Source organism: Oncorhynchus nerka, linkage group LG8 (genome assembly GCF_034236695.1).
Source record: "Oncorhynchus nerka isolate Pitt River linkage group LG8, Oner_Uvic_2.0, whole genome shotgun sequence".
In the NCBI taxonomy this organism is placed as follows: Eukaryota; Metazoa; Chordata; class Actinopteri; order Salmoniformes; family Salmonidae; genus Oncorhynchus; species Oncorhynchus nerka.
This window is the reverse complement of record NC_088403.1, coordinates 65,494,934-65,518,955: the sequence shown is the minus strand read 5'-3', so window position 1 is coordinate 65,518,955 and position 24,022 is coordinate 65,494,934. Positions and strand designations below refer to the sequence as shown.

At 44.5% G+C, this 24,022-nt stretch overlaps 1 protein-coding gene across 1 annotated transcript; it reads left to right on the top strand.

Moving 5' to 3' along the window:
• Positions 1-22,812, top strand: LOC135572725 (mucin-2-like). The gene is made up of 4 exons (XM_065021152.1): positions 1-576; positions 730-855; positions 20,203-22,239; positions 22,369-22,812. The coding sequence occupies exons 1-4, from the start codon at positions 1-3 to the stop codon at positions 22,432-22,434; spliced, it is 2,805 nt and encodes a 934-aa protein (XP_064877224.1). The 3' UTR covers positions 22,435-22,812.
• The last annotated feature ends 1,210 nt before the right edge of the window (positions 22,813-24,022 follow it).

Sequence of the window (24,022 nt, the reverse complement as noted above, 5' to 3'; positions counted from 1 at the left end):
ATGGGCTGGAGCCCATTCTGCCATGCCTATTGTCTGAATTCAGCGCAGCCTGCCCCTGGTCATCTTCCTGGGGGCTCGGAAGTTGCCCCGGACCTTTCCGCCATTCCCATGGAGTACCAGGCCCTCCGGGAGGTGTTCATTAAGGCCCGGGCTACTTCGCTTCTGCCGCACCGACCCTATGACTGCGAGATTGACCTTCTCCCATGGACCACTCCGACCCGGGGACGACTGTGCTTTCTGTCAGGTCTAGAGACCAAGGCTATGAAGACCTACATTGAGGACTCCCTATCTGCAGGGTTCAACGGTCCTTCTGCCTCCCCCGCCGGTGCAGGGTTCTTCTTTGTGGAGAAGAAGTACAAAACCCTGAGCCTGTGTATTGACTACCGGTGTCTCAACGATATCACGGTGAAGAATCGCTGCCCGCAACCAGTCATCTCCTCGGCCTTCGAGCCGCTCCAGGAGGTGACCATGTTCTCCAAGTTGGACCTAGGGAACGCCTACCACCTGGTGCGGATACGGGAAGGGGAGGAGTGGAAGACTGCCTTTAACACAGCCAGCAGTCACTACGAGTATATGGTCATGTGATTTGGCCTTACCATCACCCCTGCTTTGTTCCAGGCTCTGGTTAATGTTCCCCATGACATGTTGAACCATTTGGTCTTCGTCTTTCTCGATGCCATCCTCGTCTTCTCCCTCTCCACCCAAGAACATGTGTTTTACGTCCGACAGGTTCTCCAACGCCTCCTGGAGAACCAGATTTTTGTCAAAGCAGAGATGTGTGAATTTCATCACTCCACCATCCCCTTTCTGGGTTACATCATTGCCACTGGGAGTATACAGAATGATCCCGGGAAGGTGAGAGCGGAAGTGGATTCACAGCAGATGTGGACGTGTGATATCAGTGTATGTGGTCGATTGAGACACCGAATATAACTAGCTTAAACTGCTAGATTTTTATGGAGAGTTGTTTTATTATGCTAATTAGATTTTCGCAGGGGACATCGACTCTAGGGGGTTTAATAGCTGTGATAGGAGAAAACAGAAGATGGATCAACAACACTGTAGTTAGTCCACAATACTAACCAAATTAATAGATTGGGGTGGCAGGGTAGCCTAGTGGTTAACACATTGGATGACATTTAACATTTACATTTAAGTCATTTAGCAGACGCTCTTATCCAGAGCGACTTACAAATTGGTGCGTTCACCTTATGACATCCAGTGGAACAGCCACTTTACAATAGTGCATCTAAATCTTTTAAGGGGGGGTGAGAAGGATTACTTTATCCTATCCTAGGTATTCCTTAAAGAGGTGGGGTTTCAGGTGTCTCCGGAAGGTGGTGATTGACTCCGCTGTTCTGGCGTCGTGAGGGAGTTTGTTCCACCATTGGGGGGCCAGAGCAGCGAACAGTTTTGACTGGGCTGAGCGGGAACTGTACTTCCTCAGTGGTAGGGAGGCGAGCAGGCCAGAGGTGGATGAACGCAGTGCCCTTGTTTGGGTGTAGGCCCTGATCAGAGCCTGGAGGTACTGAGGTGCCGTTCCCCTCACAGCTCCGTAGGCAAGCACCATGGTCTTGTAGCGGATGCGAGCTTCAACTGGAAGCCAGTGGAGGGAGCGGAGGAGCGGGGTGATGTGAGAGAACTTGGGAAGGTTGAACACCAGACGGGCTGCGGCGTTCTGGATGAGTTGTAGGGGTTTAATGGCACAGGCAGGGAGCCCAGCCAACAGCGAGTTGCAGTAATCCAGACGGGAGATGACAAGTGCCTGGATTAGGACCTGCGCCGCTTCCTGTGTGAGGCAGGGTCGTACTCTGCGGATGTTGTAGAGCATGAACCTACAGGAACGGGCCACCGCCTTGATGTTATTTGAGAACGACAGGGTGTTGTCCAGGATCACGCCAAGGTTCTTAGCACTCTGGGAGGAGGACACAATGGAGTTGTCAACCGTGATGGCGAGATCATGGAACGGGCAGTCCTTCCCCGGGAGGAAGAGCAGCTCCGTCTTGCCGAGGTTCAGCTTGAGGTGGTGATCCGTCATCCACACTGATATGTCTGCCAGACATGCAGAGATGCGATTCGCCACCTGGTCATCAGAAGGGGGAAAGGAGAAGATTAATTGTGTGTCGTCTGCATAGCAATGATAGGAGAGACCATGTGAGGTTATGACAGAGCCAAGTGACTTGGTGTATAGCGAGAATAGGAGAGGGCCTAGAACAGAGCCCTGGGGGACGCCAGTGGTGAGAGCGCGTGGTGAGGAGACAGATTCTCGCCACGCCACCTGGTAGGAGCGACCTGTCAGGTAGGACGCAATCCAAGCGTGGGCCGCGCCGGAGATGCCCAACTCAGAGAGGGTGGAGAGGAGGATCTGATGGTTCACAGTATCGAAGGCAGCCGATAGGTCTAGAAGGATGAGAGCAGAGGAGAGAGAATTAGCTTTAGCAGTGCGGAGCGCCTCCGTGATACAGAGAAGAGCAGTCTCAGTTGAATGACTAGTCTTGAAACCTGACTGATTTGGATCAAGAAGGTCATTCTGAGAGAGATAGCGGGAGAGCTGGCCAAGGACGGCACGTTCAAGAGTTTTGGAGAGAAAAGAAAGAAGGGATACTGGTCTGTAGTTGTTGACATCGGAGGGATCGAGTGTAGGTTTTTTCAGAAGGGGTGCAACTCTCGCTCTCTGACTTAAATGTAAATGTAAATGTAGCCAGCGGTCAGGGATGAGTTGATGAGCGAGGATGAGTAACTGAAATGGTTGCAAGTTCAAATCCCCGAGCTGACAAGGTTCTTCTGCCCCTAAACAGGCAGTTAACCCACTGTTCCTACACCATCATTGAAAATAATAATTTGTTCTTAACTGACTTGCCTGGTTAAATAAAGGTAAATAAAATAAAAATCGCACTTAAATAAAGGTTACATTTTTTTGAAAAGAAGGAATCCTGTACATAATAGAAATATTCTGTTTGCAATAAGGCACAAAAGTATAAAACTGCTCATTTGCAAAGAAATGTACTTTATATCCTGAACACAAAGCTTTAGGTTTGGAGCAAATCCATTACAACACATCACGAGGTAATTCTCTTCATATTTTCAAGCATGATGGTGGCTGTATCATGTTATGGGTATGCTTGTCGTAGGCAAGGACTAGGTCATTTTTTAGGATAAAAATATATGAAAACCTGGTTCAGTCTGCTCCCCAGCAGGCGCTGGTGTCACGACTTCCGCCGAACGAACAAGGAGAGGGTCCGACTTCGTCGGAAGTCGAGGTCACCGGCTTTCTAGCCACCGTCGATCCACTTTCATTTTCCATTTGTTCTGTCTTTGTCTTATCACACCTGGCTTCACTCAACCAATTACTTGTTTCTTATTTAACCCACTATTCCCCATGTTGTGTTTGTGAGTGATTGTTTATTGTAATTCGGTCCGTCTTTGTGGGCTCGCGATGTCACTTTGTAAATTTGAGTACTCATATCTGCTGTCCTGACTCTTTACACCAGCTACACACAGGACCCTTATAGCTGGAGACAAATTCACATTTCAGCAGGACAAAAACCTAAAAGGCTAGCTTTTTCAAGCAGAAATTTGCTTCCTGCAACACTAACTCAAAAAAGTTCTGGGACACTATAAAGTCCATGGAGAATAAGAACACCTCCTCCCAGCTGCGCACTGTACTGAAGATAGGAAATACTGTCACCACTGATAAATCCACCATAATTGAGAATTTCAATAAGCATTTTTCTACGGCTGGCCATGCTTTCCACCTGGCTACTCCTACCCCGGTCAACAGCACTGCACCCCCCACAGCAACTCGCCCAAGCCTTCCCTTTTTCTCCTTCTCCCAAATCCGTTCAGCTGATGTTCTGAAAGAGCTGCAAAATCTGGACCCCTACAAATCAGTCGGGCTAGACAATCTGGACCCTTTCTTTCTAAAAATTATCTGCCGAAATTGTTGCCACCCCTATTACTAGCCTGTTCATCCTCTCTTCCGTGTCGTCTGAGATTCCCAAAGATTGGAAAGCAGCTGTGGTCATCCCTCTCTTCAAAGGGGGACACACTCTTGACCCAAACTGCTACAGACCTATATCTATCCTACCATGCCTTTCTAAGGTCTTCGAAAGCCAAGTCAACAAACAGATTACCGACCATTTCGAATCTCACCATACCTTCTCTGCTATGCAATCTGGTTTCAGAGCTGGTCATGGGTGCACCTCAGCCACGCTCAAGGTCCTAAACGATATCTTAACCGCCATCGATAAGAAACATTACTGTGCAGCCGTATTCATTGATCTGGCCAAGGCTTTCGACTCTGTCAATCACGACATCCTCATCGGCAGACTCGACAGCCTTGGTTTCTCAAATGATTGCCTCGCCTGGTTCACCAACTACTTCTCTGATAGAGTTCAGTGTGTCAAATCGGAGGGTCTGCTGTCCGGACCTCTGGCAGTCTCTATGGGGGTGCCACAGTGTTCAATTCTTGAACCGACTCTCTTCTCTGTATACATCATTGATGTCGCTCTTGATGCTGGTGAGTCTCTGATCCACCTCTACGCAGATGACACCATTCTGTATACTTCTGGCCCTTCTTTGGACACTGTGTTAACAACCCTCCAGGCAAGCTTCAATGCCATACAACTCTCCTTCTGTGGCCTCTAATTGCTCTTAACTACAAGTAAAACTAAATGCATGCTCTTCAACCGATCGCTACCTGCACCTGCCCGCCTGTCCAACATCACTACTCTGGACGGCTCTGACTTAGAATACCTGGACAACTACAAATACTTAGGTGTCTGGTTAGACTGTAAACTCTCCTTCCAGGCCCATATCAAACATCTCCAATCCAAAGTTAAATCTAGAATTGGCTTCCTTTTTCGCAACAAAGCATCCTTCACTCATGCTGCCAAACATACCCTTGTAAAACTGACCATCCTACCAATCCTCGACTTCGGCAATGTCATTTACAAAATAGCCTCCAATACCCTACTCAACAAATTGGATGCAGTCTATCACAGTGCAATCCGTTTTGTCACCAAAGCCCCATATGCTACCCACAATTTGCGACCTGTACCCTCTCGTTGGCTGGCCCTCGCTTCATACTCGTCGCCAAACCCACTGGCTCCATGTCATCTACAAGACCCTGCTAGGTAAAGTCCCCCCTTATCTCAGCTCGCTGGTCACCATAGCATCTCCCACCTGTAGCACACACTCCAGCAGGTATATCTCTCTAGTCACCCCCAAAACCAATTCTTTATTTGGCCGCCTCTCCTTCCAGTTCTCTGCTGCCAATGACTGGAACGAACTACAAAAATCTCTGAAACTGGAAACACTTATCTCGCTCACTAGCTTTAAGCACCAACTGTCAGAGTAGCTCACATATTACTGCACCTGTACATAGCCCACCTATAATTTAGCCCAAACAACTACCTCTTTCCGTACTGTATTTTATTTATTTATTTATTTTGCTCCTTTGCACCCCATTATTTTTATTTCTACTTTGCACATTCTTCCACTGCAAATCTACCATTCCAGTGTTTTACTTGCTATTTTGTATTCACTTTTCCACCATGGCCTTTTTTTTGCCTTTACCTCCCTTATCTCACCTCATTTGCTCACATCGTATATAGACTTGTTTATACTGTATTATTGACTGTATGTTTGTTTTACTCCATGTGTAACTCTGTGTCGTTGTATGTGTCGAACTGCTTTACTTTATCTTGGCCAGGTCGCAATTGTAAATGAGAACTTGTTCTCAACTTGCCTACCTGGTTAAATAAAGGTGAAATAAAAAATTAAATAAATAAATAAAAACACAAGGCCAAATATACAGTATACTGGAGTTGCTTACCAAGATGATATTGAATGTTCCTAAGTGGCCTAGTTACAGTTTTGACTTAAATCGGCGTGAAAATCTATGGCTGTCTCACAATGATATTTATTTCTACCCCACAAGACATGCCACCAGGAGTCTTTTCACAATCCCCAAATTCAGAAAAAAAATCAAGAAAGCGTATAGTATTATATAGAGACATTATTGCATGGAACTTCCGTCCATCTCATTTTGCTCAAATGAACAGCAAACCGGGTTTAAAAAAAACAGATAAAGAAACACATCACGACACTACGCCTCTCCCCTATTTGTCCTAGATAGTTTGTGTGTATATATTGATATGTTGTCTTCGTGTGCCATTTTTAAATTGATATACTTTTGTCCCTGAGCTGTTCTTGTCTAATAATGTTCTGTATTATGTTCTGTTTTATGTTTTGTGTGTGGACCCCAGGAAGAGTTGCTGCTCCTTTCGCAGCAGCTAATGGGGATCCTGATAAAATACCAAGTTATCAACAACCAACTTGACAGAACTTGAAGAATTTTTAAAATAATAATGTGCAAATATTTTAAAACCCAGATGTGCAAATCTCTTAGAGACTTACCCAGAAAGACTCACACCTGTAATCATTGTCAAAGATGATTCTGTACCGCTTTGAAATGTGAATCTAAAATGTATTAACGCAGGGGTGTGAATACTTATGTAAATTTGATATTTCTGTTCTTCATTTTCAATAAATTAGCAAACATTTTTAGAAACATGTTTGAAAAACAGTCTTTATGGGGTATTGTGTGTAGATGGGTGAGAAAAAAACACATTTAAACCATATTTAATTCAGTCGGGTTTGAACTGTACTGTATTTTAGTTAAGGTTCATCCTATATAACTACTGCTGTACACACCTTTCTATAGGATGGCAGGGAGCCTCGTGGTTAGATTGTAGGGCGAGTAACCAAAGTTTTCCTCTCCCATTTTGAACAGTTGTGCTTTAACCAAATCCATTGTATTGTATATTTATTTCTTCAGATGATAATTCTCAAAGAACACATATGATGAGTCTATGCCAGGTTATAGCAACAGCGCTCCTTCTAATGGGTAAGGGACTTGTATTCATAAGAATTAGACATTTTGGAATATATATCTATGATGTCATTGTTACAATTTTAATCAGATACATTTTACTCTGTTTATGTTGAACAATAGTGGCCATTACTATGAATCCTACAACTGCAACCACTACAACCATCAAAGATGCATCAACAACTGGTGAACCCTCTACAACCATCAAAGATGCATCAACAACTGGTGAACCCTCTACAACCATCAAAGATGCATCAACAACTGGTGAACCCTCTACGACCATCAAAGATGCATCAACAACTGGTGAACCCTCTACAACCATCAAAGATGCATCAACAACTGGTGAACCCTCTACAACCATCAAAGATGCATCAACAACTGGTGAACCCTCTACGACCATCAAAGATGCATCGACAAAAACTGGTGAACAACTACAAACGTCACTGATTCAGCAAGAACAACTCGTGATCCCACTACAACTACCAATGAGTTATCAAAAACTAATGGTGAACCCATTACAATCGTTTCTTGGTCATCGACAACAACTGGTGAACCCACCACAACGATCAGTCATTCATCCAGAAAAACTGGTGAAAAAACTACAACCGTCACTGACACATCGACAACGAATGGTGAACACACTGCAACAGCCATTGATGCATCGACGAAAACTGGTGAGCCCAATACAACCGACAATGATTCACCACCAAAAACTGGTGACCCCACTACAACTGTCACTAATGCATCGACAACTATTAGTGAAATCACTTCAAAAGGCACTGGTGCATCAAAAACAACTTATGCACCGACTACAACCAAAACAGGTGTTGTTATCAAAAACAACTAGTGAACCCACTACATCCGTCACTGAGACAACAAAAACCACTAGTGAACCCACTACATCCGTCACTGAGACAACAAAAACCACTAGTGAACCCACTACATCCGTCACTGAGACAACAAAAACCACTAGTGAACCCACTACAACCGACACTGTTTCATCAACAACTGGTGAACGCACTACAACCATCACTGTTTTATCAACAACAACTGGTGAACCCACTACAACCATCACAGAGTCTACAAAAACAACTGGTGAACACACAAGAGCGGTCATCGGTTCATCAACAACAACTGGTGAACCCACTACAACAATCACTGGTGTGTCAACAACAACTGGTGAACCCACTACAACCATCACTGGTGTGTCAACAACAACTGGTGAACCCACTACAACCATCACTTGTGTGTCAACAACAACTGATGAACCAACAACAACCATGACTGAGTCAACAAAAACAACTGGTGAACCCACAACAAAAGTCACTGCTGTGTCGACAACAACTGGTGAACCCACTACAACTGTTACTGGGGCATCGACAACAACTGGTGAAACAACTACAACCGTGAATGGTGCATCGACAACAACTGTTGAACCCACTACAACCATCACTGAGTCAACAAAAACACCTGTTGAACCCACTACAACCATCACAGAGTCAACAAAAACAACTGGTGAACCCACTACAACTGTTACTGGGGCATCGACAACAACTGGTGAAACAACTACAACCGTGAATGGTGAACCCACAACAACAGTCACTGAGTCAACAAAAACAACTGGTGAACCCACAACAACAGTCACTGAGTCAACAAAAACAACTGGTGAACCCACTACAACCATCACTGCTGTGTTGACAACAACTGGTGAACCCACTACATCCATCACTGGTGTGACATCAACAACTGGTGAACCCACTACAACCATCACTGGTGAACCCACTACATCAACAAACAACTGGTGAACCCACTACAACTATAACTGAGTCATCATCAACAACTGGTGAACCCACTACAACCATCACTGGTGTGTCAACAACAACTGGTGAACCCACTACAACTATCACTGGTGTGTCGTCAACAACTGGTGAACCCACTACAACCATCACTGGTGTGTCAACAACAACTGGTGAACCCACTACAACCATCATTGATGCATCAAAAACAACTGGTGAACCCACAACAAAAGTCACTACTGCGTCGACAACAACTGTTGAACCCACTACGACTGTCACTGAGTCAACAAAAACAACTGGTGAACCCACAACAACAGTCACTGTTGTGTCAACAACTACTGATGAACCCACTACAACCATCACTGGTGTGTCAACAACAACGGATGAACCCACTACAACTATAACTGAGTCATCATCAACAACTGGTGAACCCACTACAACCATCACTGGTGTGTCAACAACAACTGGTGAACCCACTACAACTATCACTGGTGTGTCAACAACAACTGGTGAACCCACTACAACCATCACTGGTGTGTCAACAACAACTGGTGAACCCACTACAACTATAACTGAGTCATCATCAACAACTGGTGAACCCACTACAACCATCACTGGTGTGACAACAACAACTGGTGAACCCACTACAACCATCACTGGTGTGACATCAACAACTGGTGAACCCACTACAACCATCACTGGTGTGACATCAACAACTGGTGAACCCACTACAACCATCACTGGTGTGTCAACAACAACTGGTGAACCCACTACAACTATAACTGAGTCATCATCAACAACTGGTGAACCCACTACAACCATCACTGGTGTGTCAACAACAACTGGTGAACCCACTACAACTATCACTGGTGTGTCAACAACAACTGGTGAACCCACTACAACCATCACTGGTGTGTCAACAACAACTGGTGAACCCACTACAACTATCACTGGTGTGTCAACAACAACTGGTGAACCCACTACAACCATGACTGGTGTGTCAACAACAACTGGTGAACCCACTACAACTATCACTGGTGTGTCGTCAACAACTGGTGAACCCACTACAACCATCACTGGTGTGTCAACAACAACTGGTGAACCCACTACGACAATAACTGGTGTTTCTACAACAACTGATGAACCCACTACAACCATCACTGAGTCAACAAAAACAACTGGTGAACCCACTTCAACAGTCACTGCTGTGTTGACAACAACTGGTGAACCCACTACAACCATCACTGAGTCAACAAAAACAACTGGTGAACCCACTACAACTATCACTGGTGTGTCAACAACAACTGGTGAACCCACTACAACCATCACTGGTGTGTCAACAACAACTGGTGAACCCACTACAACTATCACTGGTGTGTCAACAACAACTGGTGAACCCACTACAACCATCACTGGTGTGTCAACAACAACTGGTGAACCCACTACAACCATCATTGATGCATCAAAAACAACTGGTGAACCCACAACAAAAGTCACTAACAACTGGTGAACCCGACAACAACTGTTGAACCCACTACGACTGTCACTGAGTCAACAAAAACAACTGGTGAACCCACAACAACAGTCACTGTTGTGTCAACAACTACTGATGAACCCACTACAACCATCACTGGTGTGTCAACAACAACGGATGAACCCACTACAACCATCACTGAGTCAACAAAAACAACTGGTGAACCCACTTCAACAGTCACTGCTGTGTTGACAACAACTGGTGAACCCACTACATCCGTCACAGTTTCATCAACAGCAACAGATGAACCCACTACAACCATCACTGGTGTGTCAACAACAACGGATGAACCCACTACAAGCATCACTGAGTCAACAAAAACAACTGTTCATCCCACATCAACAGTCAAAGCTGTGTCGACAACAACTGGTGAACCCACTACGACAATCACTGGTGTTTCTACAACAACTAATGAACCTTCTACAACCATCACTGGTGTGTCAACAACAACTGGTGAACCCACTACAACTATCATTGGTGTGTCATCAACAACTGGTGAACCCACTACGACAATAACTGGTGTTTCTACAACAACTGATGAACCCACTACAACCATCACCGAGTCAACAAAAACAACTGGTGAACCCACTTCAACAGTCACTGCTGTGTTGACAACAACTGGTGAACCCACTACAACCATCACTGAGTCAACAAAAACAACTGGTGAACCCACTACAACTATCATTGAGTCTTCATCAACAACTGGTGAACTCACTACAACCATCACTGGTGTGTCAACAACAACTGGTGAACCCACTACAACCGTGAATGGTGCGTCGACAACAACTGTTGATCCCACTACGACTGTCACTGAGTCAACAAAAACAACTGTTGATTCCACTAAAACCATCACAGAGTCAACAACAACAACTGGTGAACCCACTACAACTGTCACTGGTGTTTCTACAACAACTAATGAACCTTCTACAACCATCACTGGTGTGTCAACAACAACTGGTGAACCCACTACAACTATCATTGGTGTGTCATCAACAACTGGTGAACACACTACAACCATCACTGGTGTGTCAACAACAACTGGTGAACCCACTACAACCACAATTGATGCATCAAAAACAAATGGTGAACCCACTACAACTATAACTGAGTCATCATCAACAACTGGTGAACCCACTACACCCATCACTGGTGTGACATCAACAACTGGTGAACCCACTACAACCATCACTGGTGTGACAACAACAACTGGTGAACCCACTACAACCATCACTGGTGTGACATCAACAACTGGTGAACCCACTACAACTATAACTGAGTCATCATCAACAACTGGTGAACCCACTACAACCATCATTGGTGTGTCAACAACAACTGGTGAACCCGCTACAACCATCATTGATGCATCAAAAACAACTGGTGAACCCACAACAACAGTCACTGGTGTGTCAACAACAACTGGTGAACCCACTACAACTATCATTGAGTCTTCATCAACAACTGGTGAACCCACTACAACCATCACTGGTGTGTCAACAACAACTGGTGAACCCACTACACCCGTGAATGGTGCGTCGACAACAACTGTTGATCCCACTACGACTTTCACTACTGTGTCGACAACAACTGGTGAAACAACTACAACAGTGAATGGTGCATCGACAACAACTCTTGAAGCCACTACGACTGTCACTGAGTCAACAAAAACAAGTGGTGAACCAACTACAACCATCACTGGTGTGTCAACAACAACTGTTGAACCCACTACAACCGTGAATGGTGCGTCGACAACAACTGTTGATCCCACTACAACTATCATTGGTGTGTCAACAACAACTGGTGAACCCACTACAACCATCACTGGTGTGTCAACAACAACTGGTGAACCCACTACAACCACCATTGATGCATCAAAAACAACTGGTGAACCCACAACAAAAGTCACTGCTGTGTCGACAACAACTGGTGAAACAACTACAACTATAACTGAGTCATCATCAACAACTGGTGAACCCACTACAACCATCACTGGTGTGACAACAACAACTGGTGAACCCACTACAACAATCACTGGTGTGACATCAACAACTGGTGAACCCACTACAACCATCACTGGTGTGACATCAACAACTGGTGAACCCACTACAACCATCACTGGTGTGTCAACAACAACTGGTGAACCCACTACAACTATAACTGAGTCATCATCAACAACTGGTGAACCCACTACAACCATCACTGGTGTGTCAACAACAACTGGTGAACCCACTACAACTATCACTGGTGTGTCAACAACAACTGGTGAACCCACTACAACCATCACTGGTGTGTCAACAACAACTGGTGAACCCACTACAACCATCACTGGTGTGACATCAACAACTGGTGAACCCACTACAACCATCACTGGTGTGACATCAACAACTGGTGAACCCACTACAACCATCACTGGTGTGTCAACAACAACTGGTGAACCCACTACAACTATAACTGAGTCATCATCAACAATTGGTGAACCCACTACAACCATCACTGGTGTGTCAACAACAACTGGTGAACTCACTACAACTATCACTGGTGTGTCAACAACAACTGGTGAACCCACTACAACCATCACTGGTGTGTCAACAACAACTGGTGAACCCACTACAACTATCACTGGTGTGTCGTCAACAACTGGTGAACCCACTACAACCATCACTGGTGTGTCAACAACAACTGGTGGACCCACAACAAAAGTCACTACTGTGTCGACAACAACTGGTGAAACAACTACAACCGTGAATGGTGCGTCGACAACAACTGTTGAACCCACTACGACTGTCACTGAGTCAACAAAAACAACTGGTGAACCCACAACAACAGTCACTGTTGTGTCAACAACTGTTACTGGCGCATTGACAACAACTGGTGAACCCACTACAACCATCACTGTTTCATCAACAACAACTGATCAACCCACTACAACCATCACTCAGTCAACAAAAACAACAGGTGAACCCACTTCAACAGTCACTGCTGTGTTGACAACAACTGGTGAACCCACTACATCCTTCACAGTTTCATCAACAACAACTGATGAACCCACTACAAGCATCACTGAGTCAACAAAAACAACTGTTCAACCCACATCAACAGTCAAAGCTGTGTCGACAACAACTGGTGAACCCACTACAACCATCACTGATGTGTCGACAACAACTGGTGAACCCACTACGACAATCACTGGTGTTTCTACAACAACTAATGAACCTTCTACAACCATCACTGGTGTGTCAACAACAACTGGTGAACCCACTACAACTATCATTGGTGTGTCATCAACAACTGGTGAACCCACTACAACCATCACTGATGTGTCAACAACAACTGGTGAACCCACTACAACTATAACTGAGTCATTATCAACAACTGTTGAACCCACTACAACCATCACTGGTGTGACAACAACTGGTGAACCCACTACATCCGTTACAGTTTCATCAACAACAACTGATGAACCCACTACAACCATCACTGGTGTGTCAACAACAACTGGTGAACCCACTACAACCGTGAATGGTGCGTCGACAACAACTGTTGAACCCACTACGACTGTCGCTGATTCAACCAAAACAAGTGGTGAACCCACAACAACAGTCACTGTTGTGTCAACAACAACTGATGAACCCACTACAACCATCACTGAGTCAACAAAAACAACTGTTCAACCCACTTCAACAGTCAGTGCTGTGTTGACAACAACTGGTGAACCCAGTACGACAATCACTGGTGTTTCTACAACAACTAATGAACCTTCTACAACCATCACTGGTTTGTCATCAACAACTGGTGAACCCACTACAACCATCACTGGTGTGTCAACAACAACTGGTGAACCCACTACAACCATCACTGGTGTGTCAACAACAACTGGTGAACCCACTACAACTATAACTGAGTCATCATCAACAACTGGTGAACCCACTACAACCATCACTGGTGTGACAACAACTGGTGAACCCACTACAACTATAACTGAGTCATCAACAACAACTGGTGAACCCACTTCAACAGTCACTGCTGTGTTGACAACAACTGGTGACCCCACTACATCCTTCACAGTTTCATCAACAACAACTGATGAACCCACTACAAGCATCACTGAGTCAACAAAAACAACTGGTGAACCCACTACAACCATCACTGATGTGTCAACAACAACTGGTGAACCCACTACAACCATCACTGGTGTGTCAACAACAACTGGTGAACCCACTACAACCATCACTGGTGTGTCAACAACAACTGGTGAACCCACTACAACCATCACTAGTGTGACATCAACAACTGGTGAACCCACTACAACCATCACTGGTGTGACATCAACAACTGGTGAACCCACTACAACTATAACTGAGTCATTATCAACAACTGTTGAACCCACTACAACTATAACTGAGTCATCATCAACAACTGGTGAACCCACTACAACCATCACTGGTGTGACAACAACTGGTGAACCCACTACATCCGTTACAGTTTCATCAACAACAACTGATGAACCCACTACAACCATCACTGGTGTGTCAACAACAACTGGTGAACCCACTACATCCGTTACAGTTTCATCAACAACAACTGATGAACCCACTACAACCATCACTGGTGTGTCAACAACAACTGGTGAACCCACAACAAAAGTCACTGCTGTGTCGACAACAACTGGTGAAACAACTACAACTATAACTGAGTCATCATCAACAACTGGTGAACCCTCTACAACCATCATTGGTGTGACATCAACAACTGGTGAACCCACTACAACTATAACTGAGTCATCATCAACAACTGGTGAACCCACTACAACCATCACTGGTGTGACATCAACAACTGGTGAACCCACTACAACCATCACTGGTGTGTCAACAACAACTGGTGAACCCACTACAACCATCATTAATGCATCAAAAACAACTGGTGAACCCACAACCAAAGTCACTACTGTGTCGACAACAACTGGTGAAACAACTACAACCGTGAATGGTGCATCGACAACAACTGTTGAACCAACCACGACTGTCACTGGTGTTTCTACAACAACTAATGAACCTTCTACAACCATCACTGGTGTGTCAACAACAACTGGAGAACCCACTACAACTATCATTGGTGTGACATCAACAACTGGTGAACCCACTACAACCATCACTGGTGTGACAACAACAACTGGTGAACCCACTACAACTATAACTGGTGTGTCAACAACAACTGGTGAACCCACTACAACTATAACTGAGTCATCATCAACAACTGGTGAACCCACTACAACCATCACTGGTGTGACATCAACAACTGGTGAACCCACTACAACAATCACTGGTGTGTCAACAACAACTGGTGAACCCACTACAACTATAACTGAGTCATCATCAACAACTGGTGAACCCACTACAACCATCACTGGTGTGACAACAACAACTGGTGAACCCACTACAACCATCACTGGTGTGACAACAACAACTGGTGAACCCACTACAACTATAACTGAGTCATCAACAACAACTGGTGAACCCACTACAACCATCACTGGTGTGACAACAACTGGTGAACCCACTACATCCGTTACAGTTTCATCAACAACAACTGATGAACCCACTACAACCATCACTGGTGTGTCAACAACAACTGGTGAACCCACTACGACAATCACTGGTGTTTCTACAACAACTAATGAACCTTCTACAACCATCACTGGTGTGTCAACAACAACTGGTGAACCCACTACAACTATCATTGGTGTGTCGTCAACAACTGGTGAACCCACTACAACCATCACTGGTGTGTCAACAACAACTGGTGAACCCACTACAACCATCATTAATGCATCAAAAACAACTGGTGAACCCACAACCAAAGTCACTACTGTGTCGACAACAACTGGTGAAACAACTACAACCGTGAATGGTGCATCGACAACAACTGTTGAACCAACCACGACTGTCACTGGTGTTTCTACAACAACTAATGAACCTTCTACAACCATCACTGGTGTGTCAACAACAACTGTAGAACCCACTACAACTATCATTGGTGTGACATCAACAACTGGTGAACCCACTACAACCATCACTGGTGTGACAACAACAACTGGTGAACCCACTACAACTATAACTGGTGTGTCAACAACAACTGGTGAAACAACTACAACTATAACTGAGTCATCATCAACAACTGGTGAACCCACTACAACCATCACTGGTGTGACATCAACAACTAATGAACCTTCTACAACCATCACTGGTGTGTCAACAACAACTGGTGAACCCACTACAACTATCATTGGTGTGTCGTCAACAACTGGTGAACCCACTACAACCATCACTGGTGTGACATCAACAACTGGTGAACCCACTACAACTATCATTGAGTCTTCGTCAACAACTGGTGAACCAACTACAACCATCACTGGTGTGACATCAACAACTGGTGAACCCACTACAACAATCACTGGTGTGTCAACAACAACTGGTGAACCCACTACAACTATAACTGAGTCATCATCAACAACTGGTGAACCCACTACAACCATCACTGGTGTGACAACAACAACTGGTGAACCCACTACAACTATAACTGGTGTGTCAACAACAACTGGTGAACCCACAACAAAAGTCACTGCTGTGTCAACAACAACTGGTGAACCCACTACAACTATAACTGAGTCATCATCAACAACTGGTGAACCCACTACAACCATCACTGGTGTGACAACAACAACTGGTGAACCCACTACAACCATCACTGGTGTGACAACAACAACTGGTGAACCCACTACAACTATAACTGAGTCATCAACAACAACTGGTGAACCCACTACAACCATCACTGGTGTGACAACAACTGGTGAACCCACTACATCCGTTACAGTTTCATCAACAACAACTGATGAACCCACTACAACCATCACTGGTGTGTCAACAACAACTGGTGAACCCACTACGACAATCACTGGTGTTTCTACAACAACTAATGAACCTTCTACAACAATCACTGGTGTGTCAACAACAACTGGTGAACCCACTACAACTATCATTGGTGTGTCGTCAACAACTGGTGAACCCACTACAACCATCACTGGTGTGACATCAACAACTGGTGAACCCACTACAACTATCATTGAGTCTTCGTCAACAACTGGTGAACCAACTACAACCATCACTGGTGTGTCAACAACAACTGGTGAACCCACTACAACCATCACTGGTGTGTCAACAACAACTGGTGAACCCACTACAACCACCATTGATGCATCAAAAACAACTGGTGAACCCACTACAACCATCACTGGTGTGACATCAACAACTGGTGAACCCACTACAACCATCACTGGTGTGACATCAACAACTGGTGAACCCACTACAACTATAACTGAGTCATCAAAAACAACTGGTGAACCCACTACAACCATCACTGGTGTGACATCAACAACTGGTGAACCCACTACAACCATCACTGGTGTGACATCAACAACTGGTGAACCCACTACAACTATAACTGAGTCATCATCAACAACTGGTGAACCCACTACAACCATCACTGGTGTGACAACAACTGGTGAACCCACTACAACAGTCACTGCTGTGTTGACAACAACTGGTGAACCCACTACATCCGTTACAGTTTCATCAACAACAACTGATGAACCCACTACAACAGTCACTGCTGTGTTGACAACAACTGGTGAACCCACTACAACTATCATTGAGTCTTCATCAACAACTGGTGAACCAACTACAACCATCACTGGTGTGTCAACAACAACTGGTGAACCCACTACGACAATCACTGGTGTTTCTACAACAACTAATGAACCTTCTACAACCATCACTGGTGTGTCAACAACAACTGTTGAACCCACTACAACTATCATTGGTGTGTCATCAACAACTGGTGAACCCACTACGACAATAACTGGTGTGTCAACAACAACTGGTGAACCCACTACAACCACCATTGATGCATCAAAAACAACTGGTGAACCCACTACAACCATCACAGGTGTGTCAACAACAACTGGTGAACCCACTACAACCACCATTGATGCATCAAAAACAACTGGTGAACCCACAACAAAAGTCACTGCTGTGTCGACAACAACTGGTGAAACAACTACAACTATAACTGAGTCATCATCAACAACTGGTGAACCCACTACAACCATCACTGGTGTGACATCAACAACTGGTGAACCCACTACAACTATAACTGAGTCATCATCAACAACTGGTGAACCCACTACGACCATCACTGGTGGGACAACAACTGGTGAACCCACTACATCCGTTACAGTTTCATCAACAACAACTGATGAACCCACTACAACCATCACTGGTGTGTCAAAAACAACTGGTGAACCCACAACAAAAGTCACTACTGTGTCGACAACAACTGGTGAAACAACTACAACCGTGAATGGTGCATCGACAACAACTGTTGAACCCACTACGACTGTCACTGAGTCAACAAAAACAACTGGTGAACCCACTACAACAGTCACTGTTGTGTCAACAACTGTTACTGGGGCATCGACAACAACCGGTGAACCCACTACAACCATCACTGTTTCATCAACAACTGGTGAACCCACTACTTCCATCACTGGTGTGTCGACGACAACTGGTGAACCCACTACAACTGTTACTGGGGCATCGACAACAACTGGTGAACCCACTACAACCGTCACTGATTCATCAACAACAACTGGTGAACCCACTACAACCGTCACTGATTCATCAACAACAACTGGTGAACCCACTACAACCATCACTGAGTCAACAAAAACAACTGTTCAACCCACATCAACAGTCACTGCTGTGTCGACAACAACTGGTGAACCCACTACGACAATCACTGGTGTGACAACAACAACTGGTGAACCCACTACAACTATAACTGAGTCATCAACAACAACTGGTGAACCCACTACAACCATCACTGGTGTGACAACAACTGGTGAACCCACTACATCCGTTACAGTTTCATCAACAACAACTGATGAACCCACTACAACCATCACTGGTGTGTCAACAACAACTGGTGAACCCACTACGACAATCACTGGTGTTTCTACAACAACTAATGAACCTTCTACAACCATCACTAGTGTGTCAACAACAACTGGTGAACCCACTACAACTATCATTGGTGTGTCGTCAACAACTGGTGAACCCACTACAACCATCACTGGTGTGACATCAACAACTGGTGAACCCACTACAACTATCATTGAGTCTTCGTCAACAACTGGTGAACCAACTACAACCATCACTGGTGTGTCAACAACAACTGGTGAACCCACTACAACCATCACTGGTGTGTCAACAACAACTGGTGAACCCACTACAACCACCATTGATGCATCAAAAACAACTGGTGAACCCACTACAACCATCACTGGTGTGACATCAACAACTGGTGAACCCACTACAACCATCACTGGTGTGACATCAACAACTGGTGAACCCACTACAACTATATCACTGAACCCACTACAACCATCATCAACAACAACTGAGTGAACCCACTACAACCATCACTGGTGTGACAACAACTGGTGAACCCACTACATCCGTTACAGTTTCATCAACAACAACTGATGAACCCACTACAACCATCACTAGTGTGTCAACAACAACTGGTGAACCCACTACAACTATCATTGGTGTGTCGTCAACAACTGGTGAACCCAACTGGTGAACCCACTGGTGCCATCACTGGAACCCACTGTGACATCAACAACTGGTGAACCCACTACAACTATCATTGAGTCTTCGTCAACAACTGGTGAACCAACTACAACCATCACTGGTGTGTCAACAACAACTGGTGAACCCACTACAACCATCACTGGTGTGTCAACAACAACTGGTGAACCCACTACAACCATCACTGGTGTGACATCAACAACTGGTGAACCCACTACAACCATCACTGGTGTGACATCAACAACTGGTGAACCCACTACAACTATAACTGAGTCATCAAAAACAACTGGTGAACCCACTACAACCATCACTGGTGTGACATCAACAACTGGTGAACCCACTACAACCATCACTGGTGTGACAACAACTGGTGAACCCACTACAACAGTCACTGCTGTGTTGACAACAACTGGTGAACCCACTACATCCGTTACAGTTTCATCAACAACAACTGATGAACCCACTACAACAGTCACTGCTGTGTTGACAACAACTGGTGAACCCACTACAACTATCATTGAGTCTTCATCAACAACTGGTGAATCAACTACAACCATCACTGGTGTGTCAACAACAACTGGTGAACCCACTACGACAATCACTGGTGTTTCTACAACAACTAATGAACCTTCTACAACCATCACTGGTGTGTCAACAACAACTGGTGAACCCACTACAACTATCATTGGTGTGTCATCAACAACTGGTGAACCCACTACGACAATAACTGGTGTGTCAACAACAACTGGTGAACCCACTACAACCACCATTGATGCATCAAAAACAACTGGTGAACCCACTACAACCATCACTGGTGTGTCAACAACAACTGGTGAACCCACTACAACCACCATTGATGCATCAAAAACAACTGGTGAACCCACAACAAAAGTCACTGCTGTGTCGACAACAACTGGTGAAACAACTACAACTATAACTGAGTCATCATCAACAACTGGTGAACCCACTACAACCATCACTGGTGTGACATCAACAACTGGTGAACCCACTACAACTATAACTGAGTCATCATCAACAACTGGTGAACCCACTACGACCATCACTGGTGGGACAACAACTGGTGAACCCACTACATCCGTTACAGTTTCATCAACAACAACTGATGAACCCACTACAACCATCACTGGTGTGTCAAAAACAACTGGTGAACCCACAACAAAAGTCACTACTGTGTCGACAACAACTGGTGAAACAACTACAACCGTGAATGGTGCATCGACAACAACTGTTGAACCCACTACGACTGTCACTGAGTCAACAAAAACAACTGGTGAACCCACTACAACAGTCACTGTTGTGTCAACAACTGTTACTGGGGCATCGACAACAACCGGTGAACCCACTACAACCATCACTGTTTCATCAACAACTGGTGAACCCACTACTTCCATCACTGGTGTGTCGACGACAACTGGTGAACCCACTACAACTGTTACTGGGGCATCGACAACAACTGGTGAACCCACTACAACCGTCACTGATTCATCAACAACAACTGGTGAACCCACTACAACCGTCACTGATTCATCAACAACAACTGGTGAACCCACTACAACCATCACTGAGTCAACAAAAACAACTGTTCAACCCACATCAACAGTCACTGCTGTGTCGACAACAACTGGTGAACCCACTACGACAATCACTGGTGTTTCTACAACAACTAATGACCCTTCTACAACCATCACTGGTGTGTCAACAACAACTGGTGAATCCACTACAACTGTTACTGGTTCATCGTCAACAACTGGTGAACCAACTACGACCGTAACTGGTGTGTCAACATCAACGGTTACAGCTGTTCCCATTACAACCGTAACTGGTGCATTGACAACAACAATTACAGCTGCACCCACTACAACCGTAAGTGTTGCATTGACAAAAACAGAAGAACTCACTTCAACCGTCCCTGGTGTGTCGACAACAACTTTTGAACCCTCTTCAGTCATCACTGGTGTGTCGACAACAACTTTTGAACCCTCTTCAGTCATCACTGGTGTGTCGACAACAACTTTTGAACCCTCTTCAGTCATCACTGGTGTGTCGACAACGACTGTTACAGCTTTACCCACAACAACCGTCACTAGTGCATCAAATGCCACCACAACGACAACGGCTACTCCTGTCATCACTACCGCCATCGTCACAGCCACGACAACTGCAACTACCGCTATTGCAATCACTAGGGTTCCTGTGGTGTTCAGGTCCAGAGGAGAGACATTTACCTCTGATCTATCAAATCCATCTTCTCAGGCCTTTCAAACCCGAGCATTGCTGATTAAAACTCAGGTGAGCCTCCCAAAACAATGAAGATGTGAATGTCCTAACGAGAGGGGTAGGTTACAGTAATACAGTCAACTTTTAATTGACAGTAAGTTGTTTGTTTAAAATTCATCTGTTTCTTGTTTTGTCTTCCAGCTTGAACCTTTCTATCGATCAGCTTTCACCTCGTTCAACAGTTTGGATGTGACAGAATTCAGGTGATTTATTTGCATTACATGTTGTGTGTTGATTTAAATTGATGTCACTTTCTATCTAACATGTTATCTCTCATTTGTTCCCAGCTCTGGATCCATCATCAATACTGTAAATGTAGCATTCAGCTCCCCCTCGGTCCCTAATATCACAGAGATTGGCACTGTTTTGATAAATGCTGCTCAAAACATCACAGTTTTCAATATTGACCTCAACTCAGTGACGGTCAACAGCACAGGTAAACACATGTATTAATTCAATTCCATTTTATTATGTGGTAAGTTTTTTTTATTTTTAATTGGAGCATCACAAATCTATTTGGAACAGTAATTGATTAAGCGATTTATTTCAAACATTAAGTTTAAAATAAAATAAAAGAATACAAATAAAATGACGTACATTTCAGTTGTGATTTGCCTGCTCTTGCTCTGTAATGCACATGTTGCTAATAATGTGAGTGTTCTGTATCAGAATGCCACAGTTCTTCTCATTCTAATGCTTGTACTGTGTGTTTGTAGCATCTACAGTCCATTCAGAAAGTATTCAGACCCCTTGAATTTTTTCACATTTTGTTACGTTACAGCCTCATTCTAAAATTGATTAAATGTTCCTTTCTTTGTCATCAATCTCCACACAACACCCAATAATGACACTGCAAAAACAGTTTTTTAGACATGGTGGCTAATTTATAAAAAATAAAAAACTGAAATATTACACTTACATAATACATTTACATGTAAGTATTCAGAACCCCTTTCAGTACTTTGTTGAAGCACCTTTGGCAGTGATTACAGCCTTGAGTCTTCTTGGGTATGATGATACAAGCTTTGCACATCTGTTTTTGGGGAGTTTTTCCCCATTCTGTGTGTATCCTCTCAAACGCTGTCAGGTTATATTGGGAGCGTCCCTGCACAGCTATTTTCAGGTCTCTCCAGAGATATTAAAATGGTTCAAGTCAGGGATCTGGCTTGGCCACTCACGGCACCTGTTCAGAAGCCACTCCTGTGTTTTCTTGACTGTGTGCTTAGGGTCATTGTCCTGTTGGAAGGTGAACATTCACCCCAGTCTGAGGTCCTGAGAGCAGGTTTTCATCAAGGATCTCTCTGTACTTTGCTCATTTCATCTTTCCCTCGATCCTGATTAGTCTCCCAGTCCATGTCGCTGAACAACATCCCCACAGAATGATGCTGCCACCACCATGATTCACCGTAGGGATGGTGCCAGGTTTCCTCCAGATGTGACGCTTGGCATTCAGGCATAAGAGTTCAATCTTGGTTTCATCAGACCAGAGAATCTTGTTTCTCATGGTCTGAGGGTCTTTCGATGACTCCAAGCAGACTCTGGGTTTCCTCCAGACGTGACACTTGGCATTCAATCCAAAGACTAAAATCTTGGTTTCATCAGACCAGAGAACCTTTGTTTCTCATGGCAAACTCCAAGTGGGCTGTCATGTGCCTTTTACTGAGGAGTTGCTTCTGTTTGGCCACTCTACCATAAAAGGCTGATTGGTGGAGTGCTGCTGAGATGGATATCCTTCTGTTCCAAACTCCTTCCATTTAAGAATGATGGAAGCCATTGTGTTATTGGGGACCTTAAA

Coding starts and splice junctions, on each gene's coding strand:
- LOC135572725 (XM_065021152.1), top strand. CDS start 1: ATGGGCTGGAGCCCATTCTGCCATGCCTATTGTCTGAATTCAGCGCAG. Junction 577..729: donor GCAGTCACTACGAGTATATG/GTCATGTGATTT, acceptor TACGTCCGACAG/GTTCTCCAACGCCTCCTGGA. Junction 22,240..22,368: donor CATTGCTGATTAAAACTCAG/GTGAGCCTCCCA, acceptor TTTGTCTTCCAG/CTTGAACCTTTCTATCGATC.